General features: G+C 42.6%; 1 protein-coding gene across 4 annotated transcripts in view; it reads right to left on the reverse strand.

The window, feature by feature from the left end:
* Nucleotides 1–7,693: 7,693 nt before the first annotated feature.
* The window catches only part of WDR72 (WD repeat domain 72), a 451,594-nt gene continuing 439,618 nt past the window's right edge, over nucleotides 7,694–19,669 (reverse strand). For all 4 annotated transcript variants that reach the window (XM_077473505.1, XM_077473507.1, XM_077473506.1 and 1 more), the window contains exon 20: nucleotides 7,694–7,959. In XM_077473505.1, the coding sequence (XP_077329631.1) occupies nucleotides 7,904–7,959 (56 nt within the window). In that variant the 3' untranslated portion in view covers nucleotides 7,694–7,903. The remainder of the gene's footprint in view (nucleotides 7,960–19,669) is intronic.

A 19,669-nucleotide genomic window follows, 5' to 3' on the forward strand; every position in this document is an offset into this window, starting at 1 on the left:
GGTCTTTTTACGTTTATATCGCAAAAAATAAAAATCGCAGAGGCAATCAAATACCATCAAAAGAAAGCTCTATTTGTGGGAAGAAAAGGACGCAAATTTTGTTTGGGTACAACATTGCATGACCGCGCAATTACCAGTTAAAGCAGCGCAGTGCCAAATTGTAAAAAGACCTCTGGTCATTGACCAGCAAAATGGTCCGGTCTGAAAGTGGTTAAGGGTGTTTAAGTGCCCAGTGGTCAAGTGGTTAATCCTTTCTAAACTACTGCCATAGTGGTTATCTAAAAAGATATACATGCATCCTGCATGTATCCCTTACTTGTCAAATGTCTCCCCTCTGTCTGTTATGATACCCAAAAAAATACAGATTCTGTGGGTGGGTCTGTTGTCTGGAGCTCAGTGAATGGAGTCGAGATGTCAGACTCCCCACCCACCTCTACACTCCTCTTGTCAACATGAATTTTCTCCTGAGTATCTCTTACACTGAACTTCTGCTATGATCACTCTCATCCAGTCAAAACCCAGAAAGGTCACCACATGACTTCAGCATGCCCAATCATGCTGAGGTGGGGAGAAGCCAGTCCTGTGAGAGCTGGAGAAGAAAGGGGGAGGGGATGAGAATTACATATAATGCCATGCATGAGATATGTAAAACATCTGTCACTCATACCAAGGGGGAAGAACTGACTGGTATTTCTCTGTCTGTCAGTTTTTATTTCACTGAAAAAAGGATAAGAGGATTGTTCAGAGCTGGATTAACCCTTTTTGGCAAGACTGGGCACAGATGATATCAAATCTTATACTGTACAAGTTACAAGCCTAAATAAAAAAAAAATTTTTTCGGGTTTACATCCAATTTAATTTCACATATTTCAACAAACATGCAGTGGACAAATAATTTGTTAAAACCTAATTTCATGTTTTAGTGAACTTTAATATTTTTAAATAGTTTGGTCTAAATTAAATTTTTCTTTTGCTAAAACATGCACAGCTGTCAACAAAAGCTGTATACAAGGCTTAGAGTGAGAGGCAAGCAAATGACATCACAGTCTCTGCCGTAGTCAATCCAAGGATGCTTTGTATCCATTCAGAAAATACAAAGCTTTCTGTGAATGACTGAGCAGTGCCTAGCCCAACTCAATTTTATTCCAGGAGCAGACCACAGCATTGTAAACTGTATGTAGTTGATGATACAGCACAAAAAGCCACTGCATGTTTTTGTAAAATTAATAGTTTGTTTGGACCTGCTTTGTCAAAACAAACTATTTCAAGTTTACTAAAACATGGAGTTAGGCTTTAAGCTAGCCATACATAAAAGGAATTTTGACTTACCTGTAAACTCTATATTCCATATCTTTGAGTACAATACAGAGCTCAGGCAACTTATTCATACACAGTGGGTCACAGGCTCATATCTTCTGGTGATTGGACACTTCCAAATGTTTGAGGACACGTTATCCTCAGTTTTGTAACAAGCAATACAGAGTAACAAGGAGAGTTTATGGAGGGTGTCCTGTGCCCTGTACTGTACTCTAAGATATGGAATTTAAAAGTAAGTCAAAATTCCTTTGATCTTAATCACAACGTACAGGACACAGGACACCTATTCATATACCATGGGATGTCATCAAGCAATGGATACATGGATAGAAAACAACTAGGCAAAAGTAACTGTGCCAACATGCCCAAAAAACAACAGCCGTCAAAAGACACGTTTAGAGTGTCGTTGCAAAAATCATCTGCCAAAAGCTGCATCTGCCGTAGACTGGAACTCCACCCCAAAAAGCTGTAAGAAAGAAGGAACAGAAGTCTAAGAAGATGGGAGGGGTTGAAAAATTGGGCATCAGATGCTTGGTGTCTAAAAGCCCAGGATAATCCTACAGATTTGGTGGATTGAGTGCACAACAGCACGGAAGGAGATTTTTGTTTAGGGGCATAAGTGGTTTCTATCAAGTTCCTGATCCACCTTACAATGGTGGATTTTGAAGAAAGGTGCCCCTTTCAAGGTCTGAAGAAAAGATCAAAAAGGGAATGTGTGTATCTAATGGAAGCAGTCATTTTTAGGTATACTCTAATGGCTCATATTATGTCCAGGCAATGTAGAGAGACTACCTTTGGATGCTTAAGAGCAGGCCAGAAAAATGTCCTCATTGAGATGGAACACTGAAACCACCTTCGGAAGAAAATATCATCTCAGGTGTAATATAATCTTGTCACTGTGAAGTATGGGGAAAGGGCCACTCATTTAGAAACATGACTGACAATGTTGTAACCAAAAATAATACATTTCTGTTAAAGATCTTTTAGGCGATATCCCTGATGGGTTCAAAAGGTGGTCTCTGCAAGGCAGAGAGAACCAAATTAAGGTCCCAGGCAAGCACTGAGTGCTGCAAAGGGAGCCTGATATGAGAAACACATGTAATGAATGTGAAGCCAAAAATCATTTAAAGGGATGGATAAGGCTGAAACCTGCCTTTTTATGGTGCTGTGAACTAGATTCTGGTCAAGACATTTGTTTGTGGGAAGGCCAGAATGTGAGGGACAAAGTAATCTCTGGGACTGAATTGGCTATACTTACATCAGGCAAAGTAAGATGTCCAGGTATGATAATAAATCTTCCTGGAAGTAGCTTGTCTTGCCTTTAGCAAAGTAGGAATTACAGACTCAGAAACCCCTTTATACTTTAAGACCTGAGTTTCAACGGCCAAGCTGTTAAAAGCAGAGATTGTGAAGCAGGTTGGAATAGAAGGCCTTGATATAGCAGATCTGGTCTGCTGGGAAAAGACCAGACGTCAAGTTTGAGTATGTCTGTATACCAGATTCTTCTCAGCCAATTCTGTTCTAAAAGAATCATTGTCTTCCTCTCTTGCTCTATTTGGTGGAGCAGGCAAGGTGAAATGCTCAGTGGAGGTAGGGCATAAATGTTTTGAACTGAGATCAGGGGATAAGTACACCATCCAAGGTCAGAACCAGAGGATCCAAAGGTTTTGGATACATACATAGGAAGTTTGTTGTTGTATCTGAAGACTAGTATGCCCACATCCAGAATCTCCCATTTTTGCCCTATCAGACTGAGCACATCTGGATGAAGAGACCATTCCTCTTCATACAAGCGGTGGTGGCTGACATAATCTGCCTGCCAGTTGTCCACTTCTGGGATGTGTACAGCAGAAATCACTTGGCAGTATGTTTCTGTCCATGACAGAATCTGGCATCTCCCTCAAGGTCAGGCTCTTTGTGCTCCCTTGATGATTAATGTCTGCCATTTTGGTGGTATTGTTTGACTGCATCCAAGTTGGGTGTCCCCTTAAAAGGGGAATCCAGTGCAGAAGGGACTGCCTGACAGCTCTGAGCTCTAAGATGTTGATGGGGAGTTTGGTTGCTTCTCTTGACCACAACGACCACAACATATACAATGTAATACTGACATATAATAATGCACATAGGTTGGACTTGATGGACTTGTGTCTTTTTTCAACCTCACCTATGTAATTATGTAACTATATGTTCCTTGAACTGTCAAGGACTGGAAGAATCCTCCTAAGCCTAGCAGACATGTATCTGTTGTAAAAATGTTTAAATAACGGGGAAGAAAAGATTTTTTCGCTGTTAGAGTGATCCACCAGGACAAGAATTGGTAAAATGGTAACTGGTAACTGGTAAAATGTATAACTGGATAATTCTTCAATAAAAATAGGTGAAAGGTACTGCCTTGAAGGAAGTCAGCATTAGGCTCAGAACTCTCATGGCAAATCTAACCGTGGGATTTTTTGACTCTCAGCTGTCAAGCATGATCTCTTAGAGAGAAAACTTTATTTTCTGGATGAAGGACCTTTGCCTGAGATGTATTTAGGATTAGGCACAAGTAATCTAGGTGCAGGTAGAGCTGAAGAGCAAATTTTATGAAGTTGATCACCTAGTCAAAGGCATGAAGAAGCTGAATTGTCTTTTGGACATTTCCAAGAACTGTAAGGGAGATTAATTGTTCAGGAAAAGGTAATGTATGCCCGCAGTTCTGAGACTTGCATCTTGGGAATACCCTGGGAACAGAAGAGGGGCCAAAAGGCAGTGCAGCAAACTGGAAGTGGTCGTCTACCACTGCAAAATGTATAAATCACTCATGAGGTGGGTATATGGGAACATACAGTTAAGCATCTTGGATGACCATAATGCCATGTATCCCCATTGTCTCACAGAGGAAATTACTGGCCTTGCAGATTCCATAAGAAACGTTGGAACATAAAGGAATTTTTTGAGGGATTTTAGGTCCAGGATAAAATGGATATCTCTGTTCGGTTTTGACACCATGAATAGGTATGAGTAAAATGCCTTGAGCCTGTCCTGTGGTGATGCTGGTACAACTACTCTATGTGACAAGAGGTGGTTTAGGGACTTTTGCAAATCTGACTGCCCTTAGTCAGTTTTTGATTAATTAAAAAAAAAAAAGTGGTGAGGTGGGTAGAACTCTATCTTGTACCCTTTGGAAGACAACTAATTGGACCCACGGATTTGGGTCGCCTGGGACCCAGAGGAATAGAGAAATGGAAACTGTAGCAGACCCCCCCCCCCCTATTATAAATGAGCATGCCCCTTGATTGTGAAGGGGGCTTTAGAGAGAGCTTGGAGGGCTTAGTTGGTCAAGCCTTGTGTTGAAAGAAAGGGCTGCACATAAGTTTTGAAGTTGAAGCCTGGGTAGGGTAGAGTGTGTACATGCTCTGCGTTTAGCTCCTGAGGAAGGAGGTTTTGTCACCTTTTTCTGAGAAAGCAAAACATTCTCACCTGTGATCTCTTATAAACTGATCAAATGCCTCACCAAACAGATGTTTTACTTGAAAGGGCATATCTCTGAAGCTTCTTGTGCAGACAGCTTATGCCATCCAAACCTTTAAAGTGGTTCCAAAGTCAGAAGTTTTTTTATCTTAATGCATTGGGGTAAAAAAAACATTCTGTGAGCAGGAGCCCCCCTCAGCCCTGCTAATACTTACCTGAGCCCATCTCCATCCAATGATGTTGCATGAGAGGCTCTCCGGGACTTTCCCTCCTCATTGGCTGTCAATAAAAGTTAGTGAGATAATGAGGGCCAAACTGCAACTCTGTGTCTGAATGGACACATCGAGCAGTGGCTTGGCTAGGGTGCGCCCATAACAAGCTGTTTGCTGTGGGAGCACTTGGCAATAGGGAGGGACCTGAGAAGAGGAGGATCTGGGCTACTCTGTGCAAAACCACTGCACAGAGCCGGTAAGTATAACATATTTGTTATTTTTAAAATCAAAATCATCCATCAACCATCAGCACTGCCTCCTACTTCAGTGTCCCCCTCTTTTCTGTATGATTTATAAATATGAATGCTGCAAATAGCTAATTTCAAAGCCGAGATTGTGATCACATGACCAGCCAGCTCTCTCCTTTCTTCCTCTGAGAGATGCAGTGGGAGGGGCTGAGGTTCCCCTGCTGACATCAGTCTGGAGGAGAGGAAGAGGGGAGGAGGAGAGGTGAAGAGAGCTGGCTGGTCATGTGATCGCAATCTCGGCTGTGAAATTAGGTATTTGAAGCATTTGTATTTATAAATCATACACAGAGGGGGACGCTGCAATAGGAGGCAGTGCTGATTGTGCATACAGGTTAGTGCTATGCAAGCAGCAGGAGGGGGGAAAGGCGGCACTGTCACTAGCAGAGAGGGGAGGGGAGGAGGACACGGGAGCGGAGAGGAGAGCAGATAGCAGGCTGCTGATGATGGAGGCAGGTAAACGGACCACGGTGTCTGGTCTCAGCAGCCATGATACACCGTGGTCAGTTTACATAGGAGAGGGCAGAAACTGGCAGGATCAGCCAGGTATTTCAAGTGTTACATGGGGCCAAATGACATAGGACAAGCAGCATGCTTTAAAGGAGCAGGATCCATTGGAGGGGGGGGGGGGGGGGGGGTTAACAAACACTTTAAGCAGAGAATTCTTTGCATATGAATGGAGATTAGAACCATTCTGGATGTTTGTCTCATGACATGCAGTTGTAATTGCTCTGCAAATATATGATCCTGAAAAACAGGGTCATTTTGGTATTTGTGGTCCTTGTCCAGTTAGCTGCAGTTTTATAAAGAGAATGGCCATGAGAGCTGATTGCAGGGAGGGGCCTGCTAAGTTAAAGAGAACTTTTAAGAGCATATCAAATTTTCTGTCACCAGATTCTTTAAAAGAAGAAACATCTATCTTCAATAGTCAGAGTGAGATGTTTGCTTAAGACAGATATGTCACGGTCTACCACAGGAGTAGCCCACTTTTTTTTTCAAACTTTTTTCCACTGGATATATAGTTCTTTTTTAATGCCCAAGGGGGCGTGACGAGATGGAAGAGAGTCAGCCTGCACTATGCCCCAGCATTTGAGAAGAGCTGCAATGAGCTTTTTAAAATTTACCAACATATTGCTGAAGCTCCCTCTTTATTCTAGTGACAATGTGGGGGAGAATGAGCTGAATGAAAAAAAATAATAAATACTGACAGATTCCCCTAGCCACACATCTGCCACTGTTAGCCCCTGTACACACGGTCGGAGATTTCCACAACCAAATCCGTCGGATTTTGCCTGTCGGATTTTTTCCGTCGGATCTTGTCCGAAACTGTTGCATACACACGGTCGGACTAAGTTGTCAAAAAATCCGATCATTCAGAACGTGATGACATCATTTCGTTACGACGGGACTACGTTCAGGCTAGTAGCCAATAGCTTTGATGTAGGAATTTGATCTGAGCATGCGTGGCACTTGATCAAAATTCCCTACACATGATCGGAGTATATCCGATCAAACTAGTTGGTCGGGAAATATTTCCAACATGTTGGAAAATTGGGTCCGATGGATATTCCGACGGAATCAGTCCAATGCATACCACACACAGTCGGATTATCCGACAACACGGTCCGATAGGACACATTCTGACGGATTCTCCGACCGTGTGTACAAGGGCTTAGAATACGTTGATCAGTTGCTGAATGAGAACAGTTTTCCAACATTCTGCTTCAACAGGAGTCAATCAAATGATTGGCTTTTGTCAAGCAGGGAAAGCAACTCGCTGATCGCAATTCAGCCAGTCACTGCTGAACCGACTGAATTTTAATTGAACTATGGTAAGCTTAATGCCCTGTACACACGGATTTTGGCTGAAACTTGTGTTGCATACACACAGTCAGACAAAGTTGTCGTAAAATCCGATAGTTTGGAACGAGGTGACATTCGTTGTGTATGATGGGACTACGTAGAGGCTAGTAGCCAATAGCTTTGGTCTCGTAATTTAATCCAAGCATGCGTGGCACTTTGTCCATTGGAATTCTCTACAAATGATTGGAAAAAGTCAGATCTGATTTTGTTGTCAGAAAATTTTAGATCCAGCTCTCAAACTTATTTCCGATGGAAAAGGTCCAACAGAGCCCACACACGATCGGATTTTCCGACAACATAATCCGATCGGACCTTTTCCGTCGGAATTTCTGACGGTGTGTACAGGGCATAACAGTTACTTGTTGTTGTTTGCTTCAATGGTTCTCTACTTTACATATTTATTCAGTTAGATAATAATCTCCACAATGTTGTTGCATCTCATTTGCTGTGTTACTACACTGACAAAGATGTATGCCTATATTTCGTTATGTAAATGTTGTACTTTTTATTTTATTATGTACATGTAAGCAATACTATTCAAACACATCACAGTAACCATTTACTTTATTACATTATTACAATATTATTTCAACCTATTTTATATTGCTATAAACAACCCTGATTCATATAATTTCTTGATTAAATATGCTTAATATTGACAACATTGTAATAAGAGAATTATTTCCAAACCATTATAAATAATCAGCACATTTACTCATAAAGCATAGAAAAATGGAGATCAAGAAGACACTATCTTCAACATACTTTACAATAACACACTTTGGACATCCAGGGATTCTGTTTCATGTCATCTGCAAAAGAAAAACGAAAATAAATTTGATTAGCAGACTGTAAAGTTTTTTTATGCGAGGAGGTGAATATTAAAAGTTAGTCAAAGCTGAAAATAAATCCATTAACATTTTCTGCCCAGCTCCTTTGATTTTCAGACAGGACAGGCGGGTGCCAACAGGGCCACCCATGGCTTAAATTTCAGTTCATTGGGAAGTGGACAAAATTCACTTCTGTGCACTCTTTCCAAGCTCTGCAGCATTTTTTGTGATCTGGTAAATAAAACAGCAGAGACATCACCCTACTGACAAAATGCCATATAGTCAAAGCTATGGTATTCCCAGTAGTAACCTATGGATGTGAAAGTTGGACCATAAGGAAGGCTGAATGTTGAAGAATTTATGCTTTTGAACTATGGTGTTGAAGAAGACTCTTGAAAGTCCCTTGGATAGCAAGAAGATTAAACCAGTCAATCCTGAAGGAAATCAAGCCTGAATATTAACTGGAAGGACAGATCCTGAAGCTGAAACTCCAATACTTTGGCCATCTAATGCGAAGAGAGGACTCATTGGAAAAGACCCTGATGCTGGGAATCATGGAAGGAAAAAGGAGAAGAGGACGACAGAAAACAAGATGGATTGCTAGCATAATCAAAACAATATAATGAAGTTAAGCAAGCTTCGGGAGGCAGTGGAGGATTTTCTCTCTCTCTTGTCTATACTTATGTTAATACAAGAAAATATTTTGTGGGCTATAGAAGCTGCAGATTGGTATTGCAAACTGTTATTAAAGCGTACCTTCACTTTTTTAGATTTTTTGATTTTTTAAAAAAATGTTTTAGATTTCTACCTTTTGTTATTCTGAAGAAATCCCTGTGTGTTTGTCTTTTTCGATGGGGGAAAGTGAATCTAATGGGAGTGGGTCCATAATTATCAATCAGCTGCTGCACCTGCAGGGCACTAATGACAAAAGCTGCTGGGCCTGTATCCCTTTAGACGTGTTCCTATTGTAATTATCTCTCCAAAAATTACATTTTTGATGCAGGGGATGCGTGAAATCTGACTTGTATCTTAGTGTAGACTTCTGGGAAAATCCAATTACACAAGCAGAAAATTATGCACTAAGAGGTGTCTGATGATATCCTATGGCAGGGATATGCAATTAGCGGACCTCCAGCTGTTGCAGAACTACAAGTCCCATGAGGCATAGCAAGATTCTGACAGCCACAAGCATGACACCCAGAGGCAGAGGCATGATGGGACTTGTAGTTTGGCAACAGCTGGAGGTCCGCTAATTGCATATGCCTGTCCTATGGGATGAAACATGTCAGGCTGGCCGATGCAAGCATGCTGTGTGCCACGTAATTTTTTTTACACATCATGATGCCTGTATTTTCCTACCACCTGTAAGTAGACTATAATAAATTATACCTTAGGGGCTTCACTATTGCTGTCTTATTTTCTTCTATTTGGGTTATATCACATTGATGAGCGTTTATCATATGCATCCCTGTCTTGGAGTCTGAAGAGTTGGTGGCTATATGCGATCTAGATATGGAGTCCCTGTGATCGATTTACATTATCTGGAGTGTGATACATTGATCCTCTGTTTCATGATACATGGCTTTTTACCATTTCCCTCTGGTAAGCAGATTGGATTTACTTGGGTGTGGTGTGCTGTCTTGTACACACTGAAGTTAGTGAAGGGTTCCTCAACACTAACAAGTTACATGACACCAGGCAGGCAAAATGGCTTATTGGGCACAATTTGAACATTTTCACTTAGGGCTGTACTCACTTTTGTTTAGACATTAGTGGCTGTGTGTTGTTATTTTTAGGGGACAGCAAATTTACACTGTTATACAAGCTGTACACTCACTACTTTACATTGTAACAAAGTGTAATTTCTTCAGTGTTGTCACATGAAAAGATATAATAAAATACTTGATACAATATGTAAGAGGAGAATACAAAAATGTAAGGCGTATACTCACTTTTTTGAGATACTGTACATAAAAAGCTTTAAAAAAAAAGTCCAAATATTCTACACCAACAGCTACCAGTTTGTCTAGGTTTTTGTTTATTTCCTCATAAAAGGAAAGTAGACTTGTTTGACAATGTCTGTCTTCTTTAAATCCATGCTGGCTATTACTTACGCCATTTTTTTTTAGCGGATACACTTGTATGTGGTCCTTCACAAGTCCCTTAAGTATCTTCACCTATAGTATAAGTCAAAGTTACAGGTCTATAGTTCTGCGTGAAGAATATGACTTAGAAAGAACTCATGGGTATAAACCATCTAGCCTAGGTGCTTTATTCATGGTTATCCCTTTCATGCCTAAGCCTATTTCTGGTATTTGTTGCTTTTTACTAGAAAATTACTTAGAACCCCCAAACATCATATATTTTTTTTTTAGCAGACACCGTAGAGAATAAAATGGTGATTATTGCAACATTTTATGTCACATGGTATTTGTGAAACGGTCTTTCAAACGCTATTTTAAATCGCAATTACAGTAAAGTTATCCCAATTTTTTTGTGTAATGTGAAAGATGATGTTACACTGAGTAAACAGATACCTAACATGTCATACTTTGAAATTGTGTACACTTGTGGAAAGGCGTCAAACTACGGTATCTAAAAACCTCTATAGGTGACACTTTAAAAATAATTAACGGTTACCAGGTTAGAGTTACAGAGGAGGTCTGGTGCTAGAAATTTTGCTCACGCTCTAATGATCCAAGCGATATATCATATGTGATTGGAACATATGAAGCAACTTACGCATGCGTTTTCTGTGCTGCACAAGCTCGCGGCAACGGGGGCGCTTAACATTTTTTTTTAATTATTATTTAGGTGGTGACAGGTACCCTTTTTTCTAAGGATCGGGGGTCAAAATTTTTCTAAGGATCGGTAAAAGACCTCAAATCCCTCCTTTGCACTTCAAAGTATTCATGTTACCAAAAATGGCGGTTCTGAATACTGTAGTTTTTTTTTTTAAATGGCACCATTTGCAGCCGAGTAAACCGGAAGTGACGTTGTGATGTCGCTTCCGTGTTTACACATAGAAGAACCATTTCTGGCTGCGTTCCAGTCTCTTTCTAGCCTGTGGGACGGGAGAACCGGGAAGAGCGGTGGAAGGCAGCGGGAGAGGCGGTGGAGAGCGGCGTGAGGGGGACTTTTAGCTGCATCGGTTGTTATCCCTAAAGAGCCGACCACCCCCTTTAAAAAATGGTACCAGGGTGATGCATGCAGCTGCATGCATCTCCATGGTATAACCCCTGAAAGCCATTAACGCAAATGTGCGTACGGTTGGCGCAAAGGGGTTATTTTGCCAAATTTTTTGAATGATGCTCATTTTGTAAATCGGCACCACAGATTCTTTCTTTCATTACTCAGAACTAAGGAAGACATTAAATAAGTTTATAATTGGGAAGGGAGGCAAAGCTCTACTTATTAAAACTGGGATTTGACCCAGATCAGGGCAACTCACTGGAAAACATTCCTTATTAGCAAGAAATATAATGTTAATTTACTGGGAAAATAAAACTATTGGGAATCGAGAATCTGCAAATTAGAATGAGCAGGATCTTCATTAGATCACACTCACTCATTGACCAGACTTCAATAAGTAAGAGGCCCTCTTAGTGATGTAGTAAAGGTTTAATTGGGCCCATTTACTAGTTTTCACCAAGCTAGACAGATAGAAAATTGTCACTCTGCTTGTTTCTGGTAGCAGAGTTGATGAAATTTATCTTAGTGATTACCAACATTGCCTAGATAACACAGATAACACAGATAACACAGATAAAAAGTATTGACTTCAGATATACTTCAATGAAATCCAATGTATTGATAATTATACATTTGAAGCCATTGCAGTTCTATTTATTATAGATGCATTTTTTATACCAGTTTTATTTATTAGTACTAGAACTGTTCATATCCCAAGGTAGCTAGATACAGTAACCCATAGCAACCAGTCAGTATTCATTTTGCACTGACTTCTGCAGAATTAATTCCAATTAGCTGCTACGGGTTGTTGGACTTGAAAATAAATTTTCTTTTTATTAAATTTGGCTTTTGGTGTCTGTTAGTAGTTAGGAGGAAAATGATCAGTAAGCAGTTTTACCTATATACATTTTTGGACACACTATGATAGGCTGATTGTTTTGAGTCTAATCCAACTGAAATAGCAATATTCATTAATTGAAAGAATGTGCTCTGTTTTGTTCTATCTATATAAAATACAATCAGTAATAATGCAATTGTTTTCGTTTTAATGGTTATCATGTTTTAGGTAATTTAACAATGTCCCCTTTGCATGACTGGGGATTCCTAGTAAAACTGAAAATGTCCTATCAAATATTTATGCCGCATACACACGACCAGTTTTCCCATCGGAATAAACTCTGAAGGTTTTTCCGACGGAGTTCCACTGAAACTGTCTTGCATACACACGATCACACCAAAGTCCGATCATCAAGGACGCGGTGACGTACAACATGTACAATGGGACTAGAAAAAGGAAGTTCAATAGCTAATAGCCTCCGTCTCCTAATTGCTTCAGAGCATGCGTCGTTTTTGGTCCGTCGGAACAGCACACAGACGAGCGGTTTTCCCGATAGGATTTGGTTCCGTGGGAAATATTTAAAACATGTTCTATTTCTAGGTTCGTCAGAATTTTTGAAAAAAAAAGTCAGATGAGGCATACACACGATCGGAATATATGATGAAAAGATTCTGTCTGACTTTTTCTGTCGGACATTCCGCTCATGTGTACACGGAATTACCGTAATTTTCCTTTCCTGATGAACTCCATAGCAGCATACATATGGGTTAATCCCGGCTCCACTCCTCCCCTATAGGACCCCACTTACATAAATCTTTGCTATGAGCCAGAGGCCCCGTTCTGTAACTAGCCACTTCAAGACACTGGGGGGGGGGGGGGACTCCTGCTGTCATGGATTTCATCAGGGAAAGAAAATTACGGTGAGTATTTGATAGGAAATTTTCCGTTTTTCTGACTGACTGCATGGCAGCATACGCATGGAAACGAACTCGCCATACACCCAATGGGCAGGCAATACTGACACAAAGGCCTTAATTTGTACCATCAACAGACAGAACCTGCAAGCCAAAATAGACAGAGGATAAAGACTCTACACAATAATGAGCCATAATCATATTGATTGAGGACCACAAAGCCCCTTACAGACTACTTTGGCAGACTACTTTGGCAACCACATGCTGCGAAGCTGCCCAAGGTGTATTCCCACTCCTGGTCAGATGAGCAGACACTACCTCCAAAGGAGCCAAGCCCTTGGTTCTGTGAGCCTATTGGATGGCCTAGGCAATCTGTGCCACAGATTCCTAGATGAAGCACATTTCTCTGTACTTTCTGGCAAAAGAATGAACAGGCGTTCAAAAGCATGAAGAAAGTTGTAGCTTTGTAGATATAACTTCACAATATCTGAGGGATTCCTAGAACTGAAGGAAGGCACTGCTGGGAGTCAACTCAGGATTTCCTGTCTACTAGAAATGTGCCAATGAAGTCACAGCGTGCCCTCTCTCACATCTAAAACTCTTGGCAGAACAATTTCTTGGCTCCCATGAAAGACTCTTGGGAATTGAGTCAAGCATAGGTACCATCACCACTCGAACTGGAAAGAACGTAAGAAAAGTTTTCTATGACGAGAAAAGGTTTCCATGACCGCTAAGGTTTTTCATGCTGACATGATGGCCAGGAAAAAGCTGAACTTCAAAGAGTGGCCTTTAATGTAGACAGCCCTAGAACACTCTACTTCAACTCCAGAGGGGGGCTTGAGAACAAGAGGGAGACTCCATTTGGAAAAACTCCACTTACTCCAAGGTCTGAGCCTAGCTCCTCCCTTGAAAAATTGTTGGACAGGAAAAGATGCCTAGACCGGGATACACCTGTGCATAAAGCTGACACTTGAACTCAGTGGGAGCTGACCAATAGAGCCAGCTCTAAATTCGACTGGAGGAAGCCTAGAATATTTAGAGCAGACACGTATTTGAACCAACGTTGAGCAGATTCTCCTGTAAACTTTGTTTGTGTTCATTCTTCTAGTATTCAAGGGAGCAGAGATGACTCTGGTGAAGCAGCCGAGGACTTCCAATCTCGAGAACCAGGCCATCAGATGCAACTGTGCTGGACATGGATGTAGAATTATACCCAGTGACAGAAGGTCTGGCCTGAGGAGAAGGTGCATTGGGTTCCAGAATTTCAACTGTGCTAGCAAGGGGAACCATGGCCTAATTGGCCAATAAGGCATCAATGCCGCTACCTCCACAATCTCTGTTTGGAATCTTCGTAGAAACCTGAGGTTGACCAGGACTGAAGGAAATGCACAGCTCCTACTGTATTTCCAATGATCCATCAGGGCATCTGTGCCTGAAAACCTCCACAAGTAGAGATCATTCGTTGTTGTTCAATTGGACTCTGGAAAGAAAGTCTGCTAGACTATTTTGGACTCTGGGGACATAAGCCACTGAGATGTAAGCTCAATTCTTCTAAGACCAAGATATAATTGGTTCTGCTTCCTGTAATAGAGAACAAGCTGTGAGTCCCCCTTTTCTTTTAAGGTAGGAGACCACCGTAGTGTTGACTAACCTAAAAGTACTGATGCTCCCTTCATTATATGGTGAAAGACCTGTAGCAGAAGGCTGCTCGTAGCCTCAGAATGTTCAAAACAATTTTGTGAAATCGACAGTCCCGCCTGCCTTGAGTTTTTCCCCAGCAGGTAGCAAACTCCCTCATTCCATATTGCTAGCATGGGACATGATTGTGAACCAGGAAATGGGGCAATGGAATGGCAAATTAGTCAGTTTCTCCATTGCAACCACCAGGGGACTCACTCTCATGACTGGGGTTATGTAGATGGCCAGAATACTGCTTCCTAGCTGCCGGAGAAACCCCTTCTGGGAAGGGCCGGCTTCTCCAGCTTGACCTTCGGAACCGTAGACATTACAGTGCCAATCATTTTAGACACTGAAAGGCACGCAGGTGTGAAGAAGACAGGGCCAGGAATATTCTGTTCCATAACATCAGGATCCAAAGTCAAGGCAATGGTCCCCTTGAGTATATTGACCTGAGCCCTGCAGTACACAAGAGACTGAGTGGGCCCCTAGGTGACTCTTTTCCAGATTCAGCTGCCAGCCAAATTTGAGGAGCATTAAAAAGACCTGAGCTCTAGGCTTCAGCAGCTGCCATTTGTTTTGGGACAGTAGGAGAAGGACATCCACGCAATTATGCAGGTGTATGCTCCTGATTTTGTTAAAGACCATAAACACCAATAAGACCCTGAAAATACACAGGGTGATGTTGAAAGCTTGAATGGCTGGAGCTGGTCTTGACCTACAGCGAACCGCAGGAACTTACAGAGGTCTTCTACAATGGGAACATAAAACTAAGCATCTTAGGACTATTGGCAACAAGTCAGTCACCTGGCTGACCCCCCTATGAATCAGTGACAATGCTTCCACCTTGAACTTCTCACTTGCTGAAAACTGTCTCAGGTGCAGAAGGTCCACAATAATTCATATGAAATGAGGAGAACTTCTGATGGACCATGGATGTCCCAAAAAAGACCATTCTGACCTCCCAATAGTCTGAAGCCCAAACTCAGAAGCTTCTTGGATACCCGAGTTCAAGCTTTAGCATACTTCTGAGGGAAATCTGGTCTCCACACCAGCTTTTCCTAAAATCCCGACCTGGTCTGTAAAAACGCATGACCCTCGCACGCTCCAAACTTTGTTTTCTGGACTGTCATCTTCTGGTCTATCAGGCGTCGGTCCTGATTCAGGACCCCAACTTGCCAACTGTGGCACAGGTTGTAGTGCTGTCCAGCTTGCCAAAGATGAAACTCCCTGAAAGGGAATGCTATATTACGCCTATTAGAGGTGGGATCAGCATCAGCAAGCCCAGGCCCCAACCATAGTCCTCACTTGCCATAACTGACGAGAGCATAACCCACGCCACTATGCAGATTATGTCAATTGGAGCCTCACCATGGAAACCAACACCAGCTCCAGCTCCTGAAATACAGAGTTTCTGAACACGATCTTAAATATTATGTCCACACTCTCCAACAACATTATTATTCTTTTCAACATGGCCACAAGAGCCCAGGCCGACTTTGGGCTATTCACTGCATCTTTCAAATAAAACCGACATGTTTTCTCAGAAGGGAGGTACTGATACGATTGAGACCCGAACCAACTTTACAGTCTCCTGGATCAAAGCTCAATCAAAAGTCGTACCAAATAGTGCAGGAACCTTCCCAGAGTCGTTGCAACTTTAAGTCACATAGATTGGAACGGGTGCCGTTGAAATCAATGGTATTCAAATCCCAAGATAAGTCACACTAGTTGAAAACTGAGCCCAAGGTGCTTACAGAACTTAATGTTGCTTTGCAGGATACTCTACAGGTTATGTTCATGTAAATGCACCCATCATTGCCTTGACCAAAAGGCGTTACCAGGGTAAAGAGACTCATCTCCTCTTTCCTCACTGTCTGAGGTCATAGATGGATAGATTGGCTGAGACAGATCCAGTTCTTTCTAGTCATCTTAGTGGGAGAACACATCGCAATGGCTTGTTGAACTTTGCGTGTGGCTTGTATCCCACTCTTTAGGGGATTCTTGCATCATGTGCCTCACCAGAGATTCCATTTGCTGGGAATCACCACCCTTTTTTCCAACTGCCTGGGCTTAGCATAGCTCAAACAGAGACTTGTTCTCTGGGACTGGAGTCCCGAATCCCCAGCAGGCTCCCTCCTTGGAGTGGCTGACATAGCAGTGGGTGCCTGCAGGAGGATTCATAGCTTCTGCTTTGAAGGCTGGACAGTGACCTATGCCAAATACTGTACATTTGGAAGAGGAATGTTGTGACCAATGAGGTCTTTATTATCTTGTACCGTGTATTGTCAATCTGATATAGAAGGACTCACAAAAGAAAAATAGGGTAGAAAGGAAATAGTTAAAGAATCCAAATCGAATACCCAGGCCAGCAAGGAAAGTAAAGGGTTAAACCCACCCTCTCATACCTGCTACACAAGGGCTGGCCACGGGTGGGGGCAGTGATACACCCACAGTGTGAACTGCACATACAGATAGACAACCTGCACAGGTGATCAAATCTTAGCAGAAACATGAGGCAGCATACCAGGGTGTTAATGTTGTGCATATACATGTGATAATTGCACACAGCATTTAGGGAAACTGCTGCAAGCTGCCCACAGAGAAATCCCAATATCAACAGTACTGACCGCTGATTGAATTTCTCCACTGAAATTACATCACCACCACCCCTATGCACTGAACCCCTGGGCAGAAGTAACCCAGGAGAGAAAGCAGCAGCTTGGAATGCCAATGCGCTCCAGCTGCCAAAGACAGGAAGGCATTAAATGAGCCACGGAAGAAAACAGACAAACAGAAAAACACACAAACTGCTGCCATGGAATATGTAATATCAAAGTTGACATCACCGAACATGGTATGAACAACGATCTGCAATTCATTCCTGCTTCCACGATCAAGGTAGGCTGATCACGCCGTACTTGGAACAGATAGGGTCACCCGCTAATAGCTGGGCTATGTGGCCATTGCATTGCTTGCCTGCCAATTAGGGATGATCTTCGAGTTCGAGTTGAACTCATGTTCGACTCGAACATTGCCTGTTCGCCTGTTCAGCGAACAGTGAACAATTTGGGCTGTTTGCGGCAAATTCTAAAAGCCGGAACACCCTGTACAAGTCTATGGGAGTTATCTAAAGTGCTAATTTTAAAGGGTAATATGCAAGTTACTGTCCTAAAAAGTGTTTGGGGACCCGGGTCCTGCCCCAGGGGACATGGATCAATGCAAAAAAAGTTTTAAAAACAGACATTTTTTCAGGAGCAGTGTTTTTAATAATGATTAAAGTAAAACAATAAAAGTGTAATATTCCTTTAAATTTCGTACCTGGGGGGTGTCTATAGTATGCCTGTGAAGGGGCGCATGTTTCCCGTGCTTAGAACTAAGAACTTAGAAAAAATTTGACGTGGGGGGTCCCCCTAAAAATCCATACCAGACCCTTTACCCGAGCACGCAACCTGGCAGGCCGCAGGAAAAGAGGGGGGACGAGAGACCGCCCCCCCCTCCTGAACCATACCAGGCCACATGCCCTCAACATTGGGAGGATGCTTTTGGGGTCTGTGACCCCTCAAAGCACCATGTTGGGGACAAGGGCCTCATCCCCACAACCCTGGCCGGTGTTTGTGGGGGTCTGTGGGCGGGGGGCTTATCAGAATCTCCTGGAATACCTTAATGTGCCTGGATCCCCAGATCCTGCCCCCCCCTGTTTGAAATGGTAAGGGGGTACAAAAGTACCCCAACCATTTCACAAAGAAAGTGTAAAAATGGTTAAATAAGACAAGCACACTTTTGAAAAATTTCTTTATTAAAAATAAAAAAAATAAAAAAAAGATTCCAGCAGTGCTAATCCACTCTTGCTATCCAGCGACGGATGATCATCTCTCCGGGGTCCAGCGATGGCTGATCTGATCCAGCGACGGGGGATCTCTCAGTCCAGCGCTGTCCATACATGCATCCGTCTTCTGTCTCCACTGCGGAGACACTGCGGGGATCCCAGCGCTGACGTTTCTTATATTAGGAGGGCGGGGCCACCCATCACCTGACCCCGCCCCCTCTGACGCTGGTGAGGGAAGCCATGGGGTTCCCCAGTGACGTATGAGTGACTCCGCCCCCCTCTGATGTAACACAGGTTTCTGCGTTACATTAGAGGGGGACGGGGTCACCCATACGTTACGTACTAAGTGGAACTATTACGATTATTATTCCCCTGTACTTCAGGTTCTCAAGCTGAGCAGGTTACCCCATGGACTGTCTCCTCGTCCTTCCTTTTCACAGATTCACACCACTCTGAGCTCATTGGCAGCCTTCTGTCAGGAGTTGCGGGGCAGAGTTGAGGCTTTGGAAAGCCATCCAAGTCTGGCCCTGGTGGTTCTTGCCGTTCCAGGCACATCAGCAGGTTCCAGGACCCCCTTGGTACCAAGCCCCAGGCCTTTAGCTTAGTAGAAGCGCAAGTGCTCCATCCATTCCCTGGCTCACTTCATTCTTGGGAATATGAAAAAAAAAAAAAATATTTAATGTTAATTTGGCATCCCTCTTAATTGCCGCCACAATGTAGCCGACAAGTCGTACGGTTGCCGTGACATCTCCATGGTTGTAAAGTCCAGGGGCCACAGGCTCAACCATAAGCTTTCCATCCCAAAGTTTTATCTGGCCCTGACTCAGACTCTCGGGTCAAGTTAAATTCTGTGGCTCTATCTGACTTGCGTATGTGGAACGAGTTCCTTCAACACTGGAACAGGCTCGCCGTGTTCATCCTTGCAGAGTCGGTTTTTCATTTAAGGTTTTCAGTGATGTAGTAGCCACTAAAGGCTATGCGGCTATTTCGTGGCACTCACTGGCAGCTGGGCCATGGCCAGACAAGATCTTGAATGTTCCAGGGTTTGCAAAGATATCGGCTTTATTTGAGATTTATCCCATAATGTCAGCAGCACAGGCTGGGGTTCGCTTTTTGATAGAGGAGACAGTGATTTTCTCCACGGATAATTAGGTTACCTCAGAATTATTTAACAAAGCAGATCCAGGTCTTTGCTCATTATGTCTTTTGTATGCAGGCTGATTTGGCTGTCCCTTCAGTTCC

Source organism: Lithobates pipiens, unplaced genomic scaffold, assembly GCF_037356315.1.
Source record: "Lithobates pipiens isolate NorthernLeopardFrog02 unplaced genomic scaffold, aLitPip1_a1.2 Scaffold_8, whole genome shotgun sequence".
In the NCBI taxonomy this organism is placed as follows: domain Eukaryota; kingdom Metazoa; phylum Chordata; class Amphibia; order Anura; family Ranidae; genus Lithobates; species Lithobates pipiens.